The sequence below is a fragment of the Eleginops maclovinus genome, chromosome 4, assembly GCF_036324505.1.
Source record: "Eleginops maclovinus isolate JMC-PN-2008 ecotype Puerto Natales chromosome 4, JC_Emac_rtc_rv5, whole genome shotgun sequence".
In the NCBI taxonomy this organism is placed as follows: domain Eukaryota; kingdom Metazoa; phylum Chordata; class Actinopteri; order Perciformes; family Eleginopidae; genus Eleginops; species Eleginops maclovinus.
This window is the reverse complement of record NC_086352.1, coordinates 21,621,930-21,638,945: the sequence shown is the minus strand read 5'-3', so window position 1 is coordinate 21,638,945 and position 17,016 is coordinate 21,621,930. Positions and strand designations below refer to the sequence as shown.

The 17,016-nt window shown below is 36.2% G+C and overlaps 1 protein-coding gene across 3 annotated transcripts in view; it reads left to right on the top strand.

Annotated features, from left to right (window-relative positions):
* Window positions 1-6,996, top strand: part of LOC134863879 (protocadherin-9) — a 173,326-nt gene extending 166,330 nt beyond the window's left edge. For all 3 annotated transcript variants that reach the window (XM_063882632.1, XM_063882633.1, XM_063882631.1), the window contains one exon: window positions 4,994-6,996. In XM_063882632.1, coding sequence (XP_063738702.1) covers window positions 4,994-5,364 — 371 coding nt within the window. In that variant the 3' untranslated portion in view covers window positions 5,365-6,996. The remainder of the gene's footprint in view (window positions 1-4,993) is intronic.
* Window positions 6,997-17,016: the final 10,020 nt, after the last annotated feature.

Here is a 17,016-nt window from a genome sequence, read left to right as displayed (position 1 = left end):
TAGGCCACAAGAGAATTAAGTCAATGATACACTGCAATAAAAGTAAACAAAGAGAAGACAATGGATAATAAGGTGGGAGTTTAGGAACAGACTGTGCTTGATAAACAATACTGAATTGGAAAATCATTCTTTTAGAATGTCAAAAAGTCGCTTCCAGAGGGAAGTGGGTTGAAAGGGCCCTTTCAATTAAAAGGACCATCATATTCCTGCACACTGTTAAGAGTAGGGCTACATCTAAATATGCTTCAACAGGGAGCCAGCGAAGAGACATTTAGGCAAAATAATGTGTTGTGCTGTGGTTTGGTTTTGTTTGAAATATTTTGACTGCTGAGTTTTAGTCTTGAATAGGAAAATGTGGAGGCATGGAGAGTGATATAGTAAAGTACTCTACAATGCTGGGAACAAAATAATTGTCTGCCATTTTTGACTCGGGTGGTAAAGGGAAGATATGTCTTTATCCTGGAGATATGGTTGAATTGTAAATGTGCTTTCTGTACTCCATTAAGAAAATTCAAGGAAAGACTTAAACCTGGATTTTGATTGTTCATGCACAATGCTTTATTGAAAAAAAAATCAATTTATTTTAATTGGCTAGCTGATCATTTACAGTCTTTAGTAGCCTGTGACTATCCATGGTTATATTTCATGGGTTAACAGTATATCATACACATAATAATAAGGAATTTTTGTATCATATAGGGTTTCATTCTCCGGCATCAGCTCTATGCCTCAAGTGGTCTCTCCATCAGGGTTTGTCTCTGCATTTTCACAAACAGCAGGTATGCGCAAATTAGAATAGAAAATTGGTGATTTAAATTATCCTCTGCTGCCCACTTGGGCCACTGATTGTGCCAATCTACATGCAAATGGTCATGTTTATTACACCAGGGGAATAGAAAAACACAAAGTGCCCTTGATTAATGACTGACTCTGCTTTTGTTTCAAAAAATGAAATTTAAAGATCCAGTCACCTGATTCTGCTTTAAGTCATACACACACTGCTAATAAGTAGAGTAAAGTAGTAGAGTAAAGTATTGACAATACATAAAGATATACAGTACTTCACAAAATACTTAGGGTTTTCCTTTTTATAATATAATTATTTTTCAAGCACTTCAAAACATTTCAAAGAATTAACATAAAGGGGCAAAATTATCGTGCCTTCATTAAAGTACTTTTTCTCACAATACCAACACATCAACAATTATTTAACATGGCAGGGCTGTACATCGTTCCTCTGCTTACCATCCACAGTCCATTCCCTTTCTTCCATCTCTCTTCAGTAACAGCTCCCTAGATGTTTACTCACTTGTCTACAATCTCATTTAAGGAATTCATCTTGCTGTCTCCCGGGTACCATGTATTATGGCTCTCCGTGGTTCTTCATGCAACTATGATAATGTGTGTCTTGGTTAGACTCCTTACGCCAATTATGAGAGCCTGTTATTGTGATGGACTTTCTCGTCCCAGCTTTCCTCACGCTGTATGACTGAATGTGCTGTTGAAGCTAGAGCCCATGCAGGCTGCACCACTTAGTGGAAATTGAGGACATGTTCTTCATTGTCTTACAGATGAATAACCCACAAAGACCTTGTCAGAAATATGAATTTAGGCCAAAAGGTATAATACAATTGTTGGTCGTTTTTCTCCCCCACATTTATAATTGCCATTTAATTTGCTTCAAAAGACAAAAATAACCATAGGAAAGGTTAAGATTTCCTCTCCTGAAAAAGAAAAAAACTTTTAATTGCAACTTTAGCACATATTGGCTTTGTGGCTGTAATATTAAATATGCAAACATTTGCCACAAAAGAAGAAAAAATTGTACACCGGAAAAAATATATTCTCCCTATTATCGATTCAATCAGAGCACTGTTGGTAGATTAGGTCAATTTTTATGTTTATTATTATGTGTTAATAACTCGCTTTACAAACCAATTTATAACTGACGTTAAAGCTTGCTTTTTTATTACATTTTTCAATTTGCATTCACATCAGTCACTGTGTAGAGCAATAAAGTAAGGTTTTCAGCTGAGTTTTAAATCTTCATTCTAAAATATGTGATTAAAAGGAAGCAGGTTGAACTTTTGGAAGTAAATAAATATTTGCACACCAAAACAATTTAGGTCAATGTAGATGCAGCAAAGTTTCAAAGTAGTTATTGATTTTCAGTGAGGTCCTCACCATCAGGCCATTCACATAATCAACATTCCATTAATTTGCAATATAGTTTATAAATGTACACATATTGAAAGACTAGGGTATTATGATTAAGATACAGACTCAATATTAACCGGTGAGCTTCTACTACCCATTCTGCTCCTGTAATAAAATTGAGTTTCATAAAACAGACCCTCAAGTACATATTTTTTAACCATCAAGGACAAAAACAGGTCCTGGCAGGTGTTTAAAAAAAGGTCCCTGATACATTAGAGATATTTGCTGCCGACAATTAGCTATTTCGCAAAGCAAGGGGACAAATTAGGACAAATAGTTATCATTTTCTCTTTTAGGACAAAGCAGATGAATTCATTACCCTTTTAAGTTGATTTAAAAACTAGCAGATGGTTGATTGTTTAAAACAAGAGGTTGAAACCAACACAAAGAAAAAAAAAATCCTGAAACGGCAGAGCTGTATCATTTCCATGCATTATGCATGCTTTTCTATCAAATGAGATACAAGCAAATACCACCTGAAACACTGACTCGTTTGATTTGTTATGTTTGAATGGTGATGTATGTTCATCAGACGAGCCAGATGGTAGCAACGCGTTCGAGAGGAATGTCCTGCTGATGATTTGTTGTTTTGCAAAAGGACCTTCAACATTTTTTCATTTTTTCTCTGGTTCTATGGAAGAGGGTTAGAATAATTTCTACTCAGACATTTAAAAAAAAATTTTTAAGAGAGTAACATCCATTATTTTTTCTCAAGAAATAGTTAGGGTGCTGTTGTGCAGCTTTACCCCTGACAATACCGTTGGTCAAAATCGTAGATTTCCAATACGTTTCTGAAAATCTGTTGCTACTGAAAGGGCTTTCACTGGGCGTGTTTTTTTAACATTAGCAACTATATGGGATGTAGTTTAATCTATCTCTTTACTTATTTAAAACGGTGAGATTAAATGACAGAAGAGAAAAAGATATGAACAAGTTAGCTCGTATGTGTAGCCTAATTACTGATTGAATATCAGACAACATCACTACTGTAGTACCTTCTCTCAGGCTGTAACTCTATTTACAGTGCATTGTATATACGCCTTGTGAATGTCTCTATGGATTTAAAATGACAATGCTCAAAGACAACTCATTCTTCCTTTCATCCTCCTCAACATCTATGCCCCCCCCCTCCCCCACGCTCTCCAGCTCCCGAAAGCATGGCATACTCTTTTTCAGATTAATGGTGGGTCCACAGAATCTATCTCTCTGAACTCACATGCCCTATGTTCCTCATAGCTGGAGAGACTTAATTAACAGAGGAAACCAGCTGAATCCAGTTCCGATTTGAGCTTTGCTCTTCATTGAAATTAAATCTCTTATAGGGTTTGAAACATTGCAATAACCAAACACAACAGTCTATAGTTGTATTTTGATCTGACTGGGAGTACTCTTATTTCAACCTCTCCTGAACGGTATTTTATATTCTGCATATATATGATTTTAAGGTAGGATAACTTCTGCTTTAATTATCTTCACTGGCAAAGATTTATTTGAATGAAGTGATTTGTTTTTCTACCAAAAGAGGAGTTGATGGAGGTGATTGTTGAGCTCTTAATGGACTTTGACGCCAGCTAATGGGGTTTGTTTTGTTGTGGTTGTGCATTTACTCATCAATTACTCTGTAGTTCTTGATAGGAAAAGATTGTGGTTTTGGTTTGGTTTGGTTCACCTTTCTTATACATTGCTCTCAGAACTGTCTAAACTATTCATACAAGAGCATCACGCAGTTGCTAAAGATTTATCGGCTGCACATTAATGTGGAAATGTCCCATTCCACCTCATCCCAAAGGTGCTGTATTGAACTGTGATCTGTGGACTGTGGGGGCCTATGGAGTTCACTGAACTCATTGTCATGTTGGTGGAAGCAGTTTTAATGACATGTGCTTTTTGACACGGTACATTTTGATGCTCAATTGGTGTGAAAGGGCCTTATGTGTGCCAAGAAAAAATGTCACAGCACCAGGAGCATGAAGCTCTGACACAAGAAAGGATAGAAGAAGAACAAGAAGAAGGAGCCCTTAATCGCCCCATGTTCTGTTGGACAAATTCTGACCCTACCATCTGCACGTCATCAGCCAGAGCCTTTAAAATCTTTCTGTCCAGTTTTGGTGAGCCTGTACCAATTGTAGCCTCAGCTTCCTTTTCTCTGCCAACAACAATGGAACCCCTTGCGGTCCTTTGGTGCTGTGGCCAATCTACTTCAAGTTTCAACATGATTGTGTTCAGAGATGCTTCTCAACATAGCTCTAGTCATAGTTGTAAAGCGTGGTTACTGCGTCCGTCAGCCTAAACCAGTTTAAACATTTTCCTCTGAACTCGCTCATTAACAAGGCCTGCCCCCACAGAATCGCGCTCACAGGATGTTGTTTTTCACACCATGCTCTGTAAACTCTAGAGATTGTTGTTAGTGAAAATCCATGTAGCTCAGCAGTTTCTAAGATACTCAAAACACCCGTTGGGACCCAAACTATCTTTTCTCAGTCACAATCACTTAGTTCCCATTTCTTTCCCATCAGGTATTTGCTCTGAACAACAACTGGCTATGCTCCATGTTTTTATGCATTGAGTAACTCACATTATTGGCTGATATGATGTTTGCATTAACAAGCATGTGTACAGCTGTATCTAATACATTAATTAACATGTTGTATATACATCTTTTGTCTGAGGTGAATGTTTAAACCAATCCCACAATCGTTATATTATTATTATCCTTTTATATACCTGGTCTTAATTAATTTTAACATATTGTTGTTTGTTTCTTGTTCTCCTTTAGATGGCCCCCTGGGACCTCGTGGTCTAGTGGAAGCTACAGAGATGTGCACACAAGAATGCCTCGTCCTGGGACATTCAGACAACTGCTGGATGCCCCCGACGTTGGGAACATACCAGCAGCCAAAATCACCCGTGTCTAGCTTTGGGTCTCAGAAGGAGTGGGGTCCCAAGGACAAACTTCTCAATGGACACACTCTGACCAGAACCTGGAAAAATGATAGTGGGCGGTCAGATCCTTTTGGTGATAGGAAGCAGTTTGGGAGTGGAGAGGGACACTTCACTAGCGGTGGCATGGCTGATATTCCACTGGTGAGTCTGAAGTCCTGCCAGCCAGCTTCCTGCCCCGACAGCCCCAAGGACCAGCAGCTATAAGACAGACTTTGTTTCTGTGCTGTGAGATGTCCACATGAACTCCTGTCTCTTTTATTGTATTCTTTCTAGTTTCATCTCTTCCCACTTTAGTTGATGCTTCTGCAGTGTGATAGCCACATGTACTATGTAGGCCACAAAACTATAGTGCTTATGCTGTGTTCTCTACAATTCAACTTTACTATGGCTCTAGAGGAAACCTCATTTTTTATGAACATCCATGGATTTCTTCAACGTAACATTTTCTGTCCACTTCATGTGTGATTTGGACAAGTGGGTGAAGGACATGCGTTAAATGGAGAAAATGTAAACAAATTGCAAGAAAAAAAAAACTACCATGGCTGAAGTATATACAAATATTTGTGGTGTGGTTGTTATTGAGTTGTTCGGGACTATATTAATCAACACAATCAAAGAAAATGGAATTACATTTCAGAGTGTGTTGTTCTAATAACACTGTTAGTAGACACTCGTTTATTCTGTCATTGTCTGTGTGTTTGTAAATAAGACTTATTAACCACTATCATATACCCGTAATAACCACAGTGATTAGGACAGTTCTTGGCTCTTGTCATCATAATGGCTTGTCATGAGGATTTGGGATTTCAACTGGACAAAGATCTATAATGTGTCATAATGTACAACGAGAAAACATCTACCCAATTCTATAAAAAATCCAAAGGTTGATTTTGAAACAAATTTCCATCCCGTAATATACTCAAATGTTGCGACATATTTCATAATAATTTTCTTCAAGTACTGCAAAACCACAGGCAAACATTTTTTAAAAAAATCTTTTGTATAAAGGATGTCAGTGCTCAATATGTGCATTATAAAAATGAAAAGCTCTGAAAGCGCTCCTCTATAAACTGATTTTGAAAGTGTTCAGTACAATTAAATAGCAATATATTTGTAAATGGCTAAATGTTTTATCTAACGTTGATCTTATTACTGTATAGATTTTATTCAAATTGTGATTTAACTGGGTGCAATCCCCTCAGTAGTACCTGCAATTTATTGACATATGTATATATATTATTTGCACACAGACTATTGTTTCCATCCATAAGAAAACACAGGTTAAGATAACATTTAAACTAAAATTATGAAATTAAACCTTTAAATCTTGAATCTTGAATGAATCACTTTAATCACTGTGCCTTCATGGTGTTTCTTCAAACACTGAATTGTGCTTATTTAAATGACGAGAACATGTTGGCTACAAAGACTGTCCTGTCTGATAATCAAATGCCTTATGCATTGAATGTTTGTCAAATTTAGAGACACATTCACACAGGTGTTAAGTATGAAATCCAGTTCTTGGCACTTAAGAAAAACACAAAGGCATGTGCAGATAATGGGTCGACCATGAAAGATCATCTGTCATTCCACTGTCTGAAAAAGTTTGTTTTATTCCACAGCATGGAAGGCAAATTACACAATGGAAAAGCATGCTAAAAGATATAGCTTTTAAAAATTAACTTGATCATTTTTGTGTCATTTTATTTTGTTGGAATAGAGTTGATTTGTGCATTAAGGAGACCTTCAGTTTGTAAAGCACTTTCATATTTATGTCACAATATAAAGAAGTTAAATGGGTTGGAGTGATTTGCTTATCGCAGTATGTTCGTCAGTTGTAAGGGTGTTTGACATCACAGATACTGAAACAGTTAATCCTTGTTACTATACAGGTATACAGCTACTGCAATAAATGTTTTAATTATGTGTATGCTTATTATTGCGTAAGATGTTCACCTTAAGAGTGTCTGTTTTCTCCACAAATCACAATCACATGTTACAAAATCATATTGTAAATAAGACACAAATTTATTTCCAAACCACAACAAATCATGAGGTGCAATTGAGTTTTCTTAATGTTTGGACTCATTTTCTTTCTTTTATAACAGCCAGATTGCTCCCATTAATTTAATGGTAATTGAAGTAGACCCATATGCAGTACTTCACTGTACAATGGACAGAGCAAAAACATAGTTTTGCTTTGAAAAAAACAAAACATATTCACAAGAGTGTGTAAGCTTGAACAATATTTACTCCGACCATCAATTCAATTTACTTATTGTATCCCAACCAAAAGTATAAACCTCCCCTAAATCATTACTTCCAGGGTCACTCTGGCATGAAAGTCATCCATTACAATAACACTGCAAACCCTGAAAGAAGCAATTCTGCGAATATACAATTTCTGGAAGGGGGTTGCCATGGAAAAGCACAGTGTTGGGCAATTTCGAAGAAATCTCTCAATTTACTGGTAAGTTTAATCATAAGGTTATGAGCTTTGATTAGACGCTGATATAATAGGATTTCAAAGGGAGGGAGAAGAGGTCAGAGATCGGGACAATGAGTGTGAGCCATTACTGTTACTGGTTAGGCCAAAGCAATGCCCACTATGTCTTAACCAGTTCAGAGTAACGAAAAAAGAGGGGAGACTGCGATACGCATGGAATCATGGAGGGTTGTCTCAATGAAATGTTGTAGGTGGTAAAAGAGTTTCAGTTCCTTGAAGCCCCTAACAGTGTCCCGAATGACTCCACCTTTTACTAGTAAATAAATAGTTCAGACACTTTGTTTTACAATACAGAGTAAGTTGAAGTAATTATAATTTTGCTGTTAATCATAACATATATAACATTCCATGCACTGCAAACCTTAGCAAAAATGTGGGGTGGTGAAAGTAGGGATGTTTGGTTGAGTGTAGCTTTTAAAAATGTAACTTTACTCCACCTATATCAGGAAAATGTGTGAGTGTTTGTATGTGTGAGAGGGGTTTGTTCAGATTTGAGTGACAGTGTTCAGACAATCCATTTTCCGTAATCAGATTATGATTCAAAATTCCTTGAGGAAAGAATGAGAGAGCACAGAGAGATTTTTGGGGTAAAATAACTTGTTTTGTAGCATCACATCACTTATAGTAGGCAGCTGATTGGGTGAAAAAAACCATACACTGTCTGTATGAAGTATATATGTGTTTTATTATCTCTCCTGCTACACAAACATGTTTGGTACTATAACGCTCAACCCACCAACACTAATGCATATATACTTCACACAGTAAAGTCTCAGTCATGATGATAAGTTGACAATCATCTGCCAAGAGATAAACATCATTTTTCCACAGCTGACTGAATAAAACTGCAGCGTTTGTGTTCAGCGACTCGGCAATACATTTGCTTGCAACCACTGGCCGGTAATGAAGGGCCAGGCACCCAGCAGAACTTTTGAAGTAATTATATTTTCTTATTCTTTACGGTTTCTCTTACTTGCTGTAACCTCATTTGATATATTTATCAGCTGTCGTCCAATGGACCTGCTTAACTTCTTATTTGCCATGCTAGCTATCGACTTGGGCAAGAATAGTTTCTGAGAAGCTTCAAAGCTAATTGCCTTGGAAGTGTGAGGGGAAGTAAATTAGTGTCACGCCATAACCAAGAAAAAAGGTTCCCAATCGCATTTCCTTTTTATATGGCTTTGAGAATATTTTTTCTCAGGGAAGCCTCCGTGCACAAAGTGGAACAGAGTGAATGTTCAGCGGGGAATCAGTCACAGAAAAGGCATGCACTTCAGACAGAAGAAGAGCCAACTCTCCACAAAGATACAGTCGACCGAAGCAGCACCATCTACATATTTTGAAGGCCATATCTGAAGATAATAAGAGCACAAATTAATGTTGTCTGCCCCAAGCCTTCAGTTAGTTTCATTTCATCTAATGATTTTAGGAGAATTCGGTCTGGATTTCAACTTATCTTACAGACCCTGTGGCCTTGTGAATCTAAATATCTTCAGCCAGTAGGGAATCCTTTTTACTTCAATTGAAAAGGAGTTCGGTGGGAGGCCAAGATCTAACATTGGTTACAGTGGAGCTTTGAAATGACCCATTTTTTTTTGTAGACCACTGTCAAAAGAAGGTAAGTGATGTGCATCCTAGCTTTATAAACCAAGTTGTCTTCCTTGACCAGATAGTTCCCTCCTTTACTCACATAGTAGATATGTGCACTGTTAACAGTATGACACAACTAAGATAAACATTCAGAGGTCATTGCAAGGATCCAAGGCAAAGATTAAAAAAATAGATCAGTGTGCAAAATATAAGCACAAGCTGATTTTCATTATAGCTAAATTATCACTGTTAACTATGCATATAAACACATTTGGACAGCACCGAAATATTGCATGTATAGCAGTCTCACAAAGTCACAAAAGAGGAAAAGTTTGTTCTGGCTTTTAACACCAGATGACTGTGCAGTGCCATGGAAATCAGTTTAAAAGAGGAACATGAAAGTTGCAGTAATTATCTTTAGATATGGGTACATTGTCTTGTACAGAGCTGACAGCACAACCTTTACAGATGTCTGAGTGCATACAAAGAGAGCCTCCAAGACACAGTCAGAGACGAAGCCGAAGTCTATGTGTCTTCATCCAAAACTAAACAGCAGAACAATATATTAATATTACACGCCTTGAGGAAGAGGAGGCTGACCAAATGAAACATGAAGGTCAGCGGAGAAGATGATGAGAGAACATGAACTGCCATGCAATACCCACAGCAATAACTATGACGGATTAAGAGTCTGTCAGGAGAAATTGTACCTTGCGCAGCTCCTCTTACTATGACCTTATACTATGAATTTGAATCATTTGAGTTATTACATTCCCACAGGTCACTGAAATACTGTTGGTCAAAACAGCTGGGTGAATACTGAGCGCCTCTTACGGAGAAGCCTCAGAGCAACTAGTGTTTGTATCAGAAAACAAGAATTAGAGGCTTCTATGACAATTTGTTTATGTGAAATAGATAAATAACATGGGCTTAACTAAGTAAGTGACCCTGGTAAACATGACATGTTCAGCTTGATTATGTTAGCATTTGACATTAGCTTTCAGATTGTACATGACATTAATTCAATGTAAAACATTGATACTACATATATACTACCATGAAAAAGAAAACCCAAAGAGCCCAACAAAACTGCCAATACCAGTATTCAGGTTGTGCCTGTGTTCAAATCCTCCAGATTAAATTATATCTATGTTGTTTGTAATCTTCACGAGAATAATACATATTGCAGGAGCATTTTTGTGATCTGATGTGCACAGTGGTAGGACAGCTTTATTTGTCTGTGCCGTCAAAACACAAAAACAAATACATTTTCTGACCCGACACTGCTATGACAAATGACAGTTGAATTTATGAAAGGATGCTGGTTTAGGTTAAAACAACTATTTGGTTGAGGCCAAGTAGGAAAAAGGGCAGCAGTACATCTGTCTTTTCAAAGTCAAAGGGTTTCTTTACCCATATTCTACCTCCCTGACCCTCTTTGTGTTTGGATGCTCTTAATATTATTCCTTTTTTATAAAGAACTTTGAGTTTCCTTTTTTTGAAATGTGCTATAAACGTGCCTTGCCTTTAGAAGTTGAAGCTCTTGAACAGCCTCACATTACTTTCTCCTTTGCTCCCGACGGACAACAGACATGGATCGTAAAGCTACTCTTTCATCCTCTCTAAGTACCTGCTAGCTGCTTGATCTATGTTAATAGTGTCCTTGAATTTGGCCTCTTTTGTATATTTTGCATATGGATTATACTGAATATTTCCATTTGCATGTGGGACATGAACCTTAATAACAAGATTCACCAAGTTTAACAGTTTTCAAAGTGTGGTTTGGTAGAGCGAGGGGAGTCTGCAATGATCTCCCTAGCTCAGAGATCATTTCAAAAAGATTCCCATAGCAAGGATGGCTTTTAAAATTATTATATATTATTAGTATACATACAGTATATGTTTTTCTTTATTTTATTTCAGCATCAGATCATTTAGACTTATTATTTTGGTCAAAAAATCGCTCATTAGCCAACTAGTCAACATGTATCTTCTATATTGGATTTTAGATTGGATTTGGCTTCATACATTTCTTTCCCAGGTAAACACCATTAAAACAATACAGTCTACCTATTAAAGGAGTCACTCTGAAAACACTGTTAATCATGTTTTTTATTGTTTTTGTGAGAATTATTGCCAAATAAATGTGGCCTATCATTTACAATACAAAAGTATTCATGCTGTTGTATCATCACAGCCAACGACAGCCAAGTTTTAAGTCTCAGCTTTTAACACCACATACTGTATATCTTCCACCTTTTCACATTGGCCTCTTTCCTTGAGTACAGGTGAACTCATTCATCACCTTTGGAGTCATTTAACACACACTTGTCTTGATCCCGGTCATACTGTATGTCGGTATGATCTTGTCCATTGAATGCTGTTAAGAGACTTGAGCCACAAACACCAAGAAGCTAATTTTTGGTCTTTAAACTGATTGACACTAAAGGTGAACTGTGGTCTCATTTCATTATTACTGCAATTCTGAAAGCCCTTCTTGAAGTAAAAATATCTCTTTGTGGCCTCAGACCGTGTAAGTTATTATTTTGTTTCTGTTTTCTATGGTTATTATATTATATATTTTGCTATGTCCAACTGCTTTTGCAGAAGCATTAGAACATTTAAATTATAAACACTTGTTTAAATTTAAATAATTAATCATCTCTGTGCTTTCTATGTAATTGTGAAATGCAATGTAATTCATTTATTTCTATATTTCCATATTTGTTTTGCCAACGGGTTACAACACAGCTTGTAATTCATTATCTGTTTCAGAAGTCATTGCTGTTAGGACTTCTACTTGTGTAGAAAACCAGTTCATGAAACAGTCGATAGAAAGCCCGGCAGTTTCATCATGAGTCAATGCCAAGGTGAGGCTCGATGACCGTTAGCCATTCCCTGGACCCAAAGACCATTTAGAGAGAGATCTGATGACTTGAGAATGCCTTTGCCAATCCAGAAATCTGATCCACATGAGCACAACAGACATATCTGTATGGATTGCTCCCCCAAAGCCAATCAAGGAACAAACACTCTGCCAATATTCCCCCCAGATGAGGCCTGGTCCCATCTGGAGGGAGGAAAGAAGGAGAGCAGAGAAGGATTGTTGATTAACCTCTGTAGTTGGTTGTAAATCTGTACACAAGCACAGAGAAACCAAGGTGCCAGCACAAGACTCATACCTGTCCACCAAGGCAATCTCTAAAGGATTCTTGTCAACACCAGCTGTCTCTAAATACAGTCAGTTGGAAGAGGTTGTAGACCAGTTTGTTTCTCACCTGTGATTGCTTTCTCGGTGGTACCTTGTAATGACCAAGACTCCCCTCTCAGTACTTTGAAGGAAGTGAACAAAAATGTGTTTCTGTATATAAATATATTTATTATGATGGCAGGGGTGGAGGATACAATCAAAAAAAATTCTTGTTAAAAGAACCTGCAACTCTTAAGACTTACGCAATATTAGATCATTTTCAGATAGAAATACAACTAGTGAATGTTCATATTTATATTGTTTTAATAATAACAGCGGTTTTCTGTAAAAAAAACATCTATAGACACGGGATTAACAATGGCTAATTGACCTGAATTGATTTCGAGGCACTTTACCAATAACAATATTTACATTAACAATCATATGTGAAATACACGAGTAGAAAGGCATCTTTTAAATATTGAAGCATGCATTTTTTTTGGCTTATTTCATAAATATGTTAACCATATATTTCAGTATTCATCATATGATAATTTAAATCAATGAATACATGTGCTGTGGAGGTGTGCCACATCTGGTCATGGTCATGAAAAGGGGATGGAAGTGTAATCAAAGTAGTTTTAAAAGCATATGTATCATGAATCAGAAATAAGATAGACTGTATTCTTTTATTTTTTTAAATCAGTCAATAGACACACAAAAAGTTACATCATTGTTTTTTTGTTGTTTGTGTTATAAAGAAGGCTTGTTGATCTTAAATGAGTTGTTTAAGTTGAAATTAAATCAGTAGTTATGTGTTAATATTTTTATGCACATACAGAAAACCAGAAAGACATATTTTCTTTTGGTTGAAGCAGCAATTTGAGAAATGACTAAATCGATAAATTGATCAAGCAATCATGCAATTGTATTTTCACAAATGTTTAGTTATCATAAGGTACAATTCCAGTGAAAATGAATACCTAGTTCCTTTAATTTTTTTAATTTTTAATACGTTTGATAGGTCATTGCTCCACCCCCATGGTACACAACTTTTTATGAGCTTGAATTGAGATTTTCCCTTCAGATTCAACCCACATAATTGAAATCAAAATTTCTTTTTTTTTTACCAACTTCCAACATTTGAAATGTGCCCTGTCTCGTCACCTTTTGACTGAGTTAAAATGGAATTAGCTGTAATTGTGCTGGCTTTGGGGATTATTTTACTAACGCAAGGTCTTTTGAACACCTGAAAGACAGGGCCGAGATAACCGATTTCCATTAAAATTCTAATGAAAAGACTGCGGATGAGCATTACCAGAAATAAGAGCTTTTAGTCGTTCACGTGCTAATAATGGGACAAGGAATTTCCAAGTGACTTCCTCAGTGACATTTGATTTGGGGAAGATTGATAAATTAAGATGCAATACATGAGGAAGCCAAAGCATTGAATATGATTGATTACTGTTACATTTTAATTCATTGTCATGAGTGTGTCTGAATGTTAACATGTCGTTGCATTTATGTGTATAATAGGGAATGTTTTTAAACAAATCTAGTCATGCCATTTAGTTTGCCTGGGATATGTTTAATACTGAAACTAAATATAACTCAAAGGTATGGTAAGGAAATTATTCATTAATTCATTCATTAATCTCACCAAACCAAATGAATGAGCAAACGCTGCTTCCTTTTATATTATATGAAGGTAAGAGGGTAATGTGATTTTTGTAACATATAGATTTATGTCTCATTGCCATACACAGAATTATAACATACATTTCTCCCTCAGAAGAGTATATCTGTTTGCTGATTATTTTATCATACTAAAATCAGCCTTCTTGCCTACAAAAACACAAAAAATAATGTGGATGTTGCCGATGTTCAGAACCTACAATATCAACCTGAAAATGGATCTAAGTATATGAGATTGATCAAATATTTGCCTTGACACAATTAGTATGCGTAGAGAAATTCACATTTTGTTTGTAAAGCGTTTGTGGCATACATTTTATCCATCTCTTGTTATCTCTGACACACTCAAACACCCACATGCAAAGATTTCCAAACAAATGTATTTACTCAGAGTTTAATGTTAAATAGTTAGCAAACCACTTGAATACAATTATACAATGATTTCTGATTTGTACATCTCTCTGACCCAAAATCATCAAGCCATTGATTTGAGCCTATGAACAGCAAGAACTGTGTGGTGGTTATATTTATTAATGCTCAATACTACCATGACTCGAGGTTAACACATGCTGTTCTGTGTGCTTCACACTTTTTCTATTAATTTATAATCTTATGACTACTGCGGATGCAATTAAGCATTTTAGCAACTTTCGCAGATATTTTGACAGTGCACATTTATTTTTGTGTAGAATTAAGGGCTTGAATAATAATGGAATCTTCCTTTATAAACAACTTGGAAATGTCGGGGTGACAGGGGGATAGCATGAACTATTTTACTGACAGATGGTCCATTGTTGACAGTGTTTCTTTCTGTGGCCCCTTAGTGACCCGTTGAGGTCTCCTAAAACTCATTGGTGGGTCACAACCCACACTATTAAGCCACTGCTTTAGACTGTAAATCACCTGCATTCAGCCTTTCACACACACACACACACACACACACACACACACACACACACACACACACACACACACACACACACACACACACACACACACACACACACACACACACACAAACACACACACTGTAAGAAGGTGGAGCCCGATCATCCATGTAAGAATGCATACAGTGTACACCAAATATCTAAACGCATGCAAATACACGTTTCATTTATTCTTAATCCTAAAAGATATTTTATTTGAGAGTTTGTTTGTATAATGCAAGAACAAATATGTAAAAATGAGGAGCAGTAAGTATTGTCTTGATTTTCAATTATAGGGATGCCTTTGATAGACTGAGTCTTAAAAGAGTATGAGCATCAGAAAAACCAGAACTGTTGCTTTCCCTAAACTGTGAGATCATTATAATTCAGATAAATCAGGGTTAGTCATCAGTGGCCATTCAAAGAGGAAAGGGTTTACAAAGTCCAAATTAACTATTTTCCATTTGGCATGTTTTCATTAACATTATTAAGGTGTAACTCATTAATACTTACTCCTCTTCCTTTTATCCTATCTTTATACTTAGTCTGAAAAAACATAATCTCTGGGGAGAAGCAATGAGCATGAGTCGGTGAAGCATCAGCATCATCATCCTAATGGTATGCAAGGAACAGAAAGGGATTTTCCTGACCTTGTGCTTCGTTTGTAATCTCCTTTGTGGAAATTACACTCTCACTTTATGAATATATTGTAATTAGGCATATGTATTCTAACGGGCAGTAAGATATAGTTTCTGCCTAATCTCTCATTTATATGCAAAGGAGCGCCAGTTAAAGAGCTTAGACTTTCTTCCATCTTACTGATTCATTTTCCCCTAATCAAGTTACTTTTTTAAAATTTCTCTTTTCTAGGGGTGCTGTTTCATTTGCCTTTTTCGGGTCGAAGAACAGTAGTCCATTATCACTTCTTTGAGGTTGTGTAAGAAGAGTGTCTATGTTCTACAGTTCTAAAAGAAGGTCTGGAGGCATGGAAGTAATTACGTCTCAATAAAATGTTTACTTTGGCATGTTACTGTAACGAAAGCTGAACGTGCACTAATAAGCACTGAGGTAAATGATAAACCTGTGGTTATAAATATGTAATATTGTAATGTTAACAATCATGAGATAGACTTTATTTAGAATATTGGTTATTTGCCCACAAAGAAAAAAAAGATAATATATTTAAATGTTAAATATTCACAAGCAATGTTTGTAACTGTGGCTTTTATTTCCCAGATTTATAGAAAGTCACATGCAATCATGAGAAAACATGATGAATAAAACATGTGTTTTGATTTTATGTTAATGTACCCTTATAAATGCATTTTTTTCCCAAGATAACTATACTTCTGCCTCCAAAAAAAGTGAGTTACTCGATATTTTGTTCAAATCTGAATTCACTGAAAGGGCCCCAAAGGCAGCAGTCCAGTAGATATCTTGCTTTGATCAAAAACCATATGAGGGCTGAAATAAGAAAAACGGCATAACAAGCACGGATGATTGCTTTTAACATTACTTGAAATGATGAGCATGTTTCATTTTTAGATAATTTGAGAAAAACTCCAAAGTAGTTTTTTGCCTAATTGACTGCTAACCCTTAAAATAGCTCTTTAAAACATTTTCTGATTCTACAAATAGAGATTTCGTAGCTCAAAGCAACATAATGAAGAACACCCGAGATGGTGGTATTGGTAAAATGCCTCAAACTGAGCGTAAAATGTCAGATCAATTAAGGTTGATGAAATCTACATTAGAAGCACACAATAATGAAAGGGTTAAAGTGGTGGCAAGTATTGTTCAGCTGCAAAAAAAAAAACCTAACCTATTCTGTGGAACAGCGTTTCTATTTTGATTTTTGATTCCTTGTCAATGTGTAGAATATTTTGCCTGAAAAAAAAAAAACAGCCATAAAGATTTAATAGTTTATTATTAAAGAGAGGCCAAGGCCT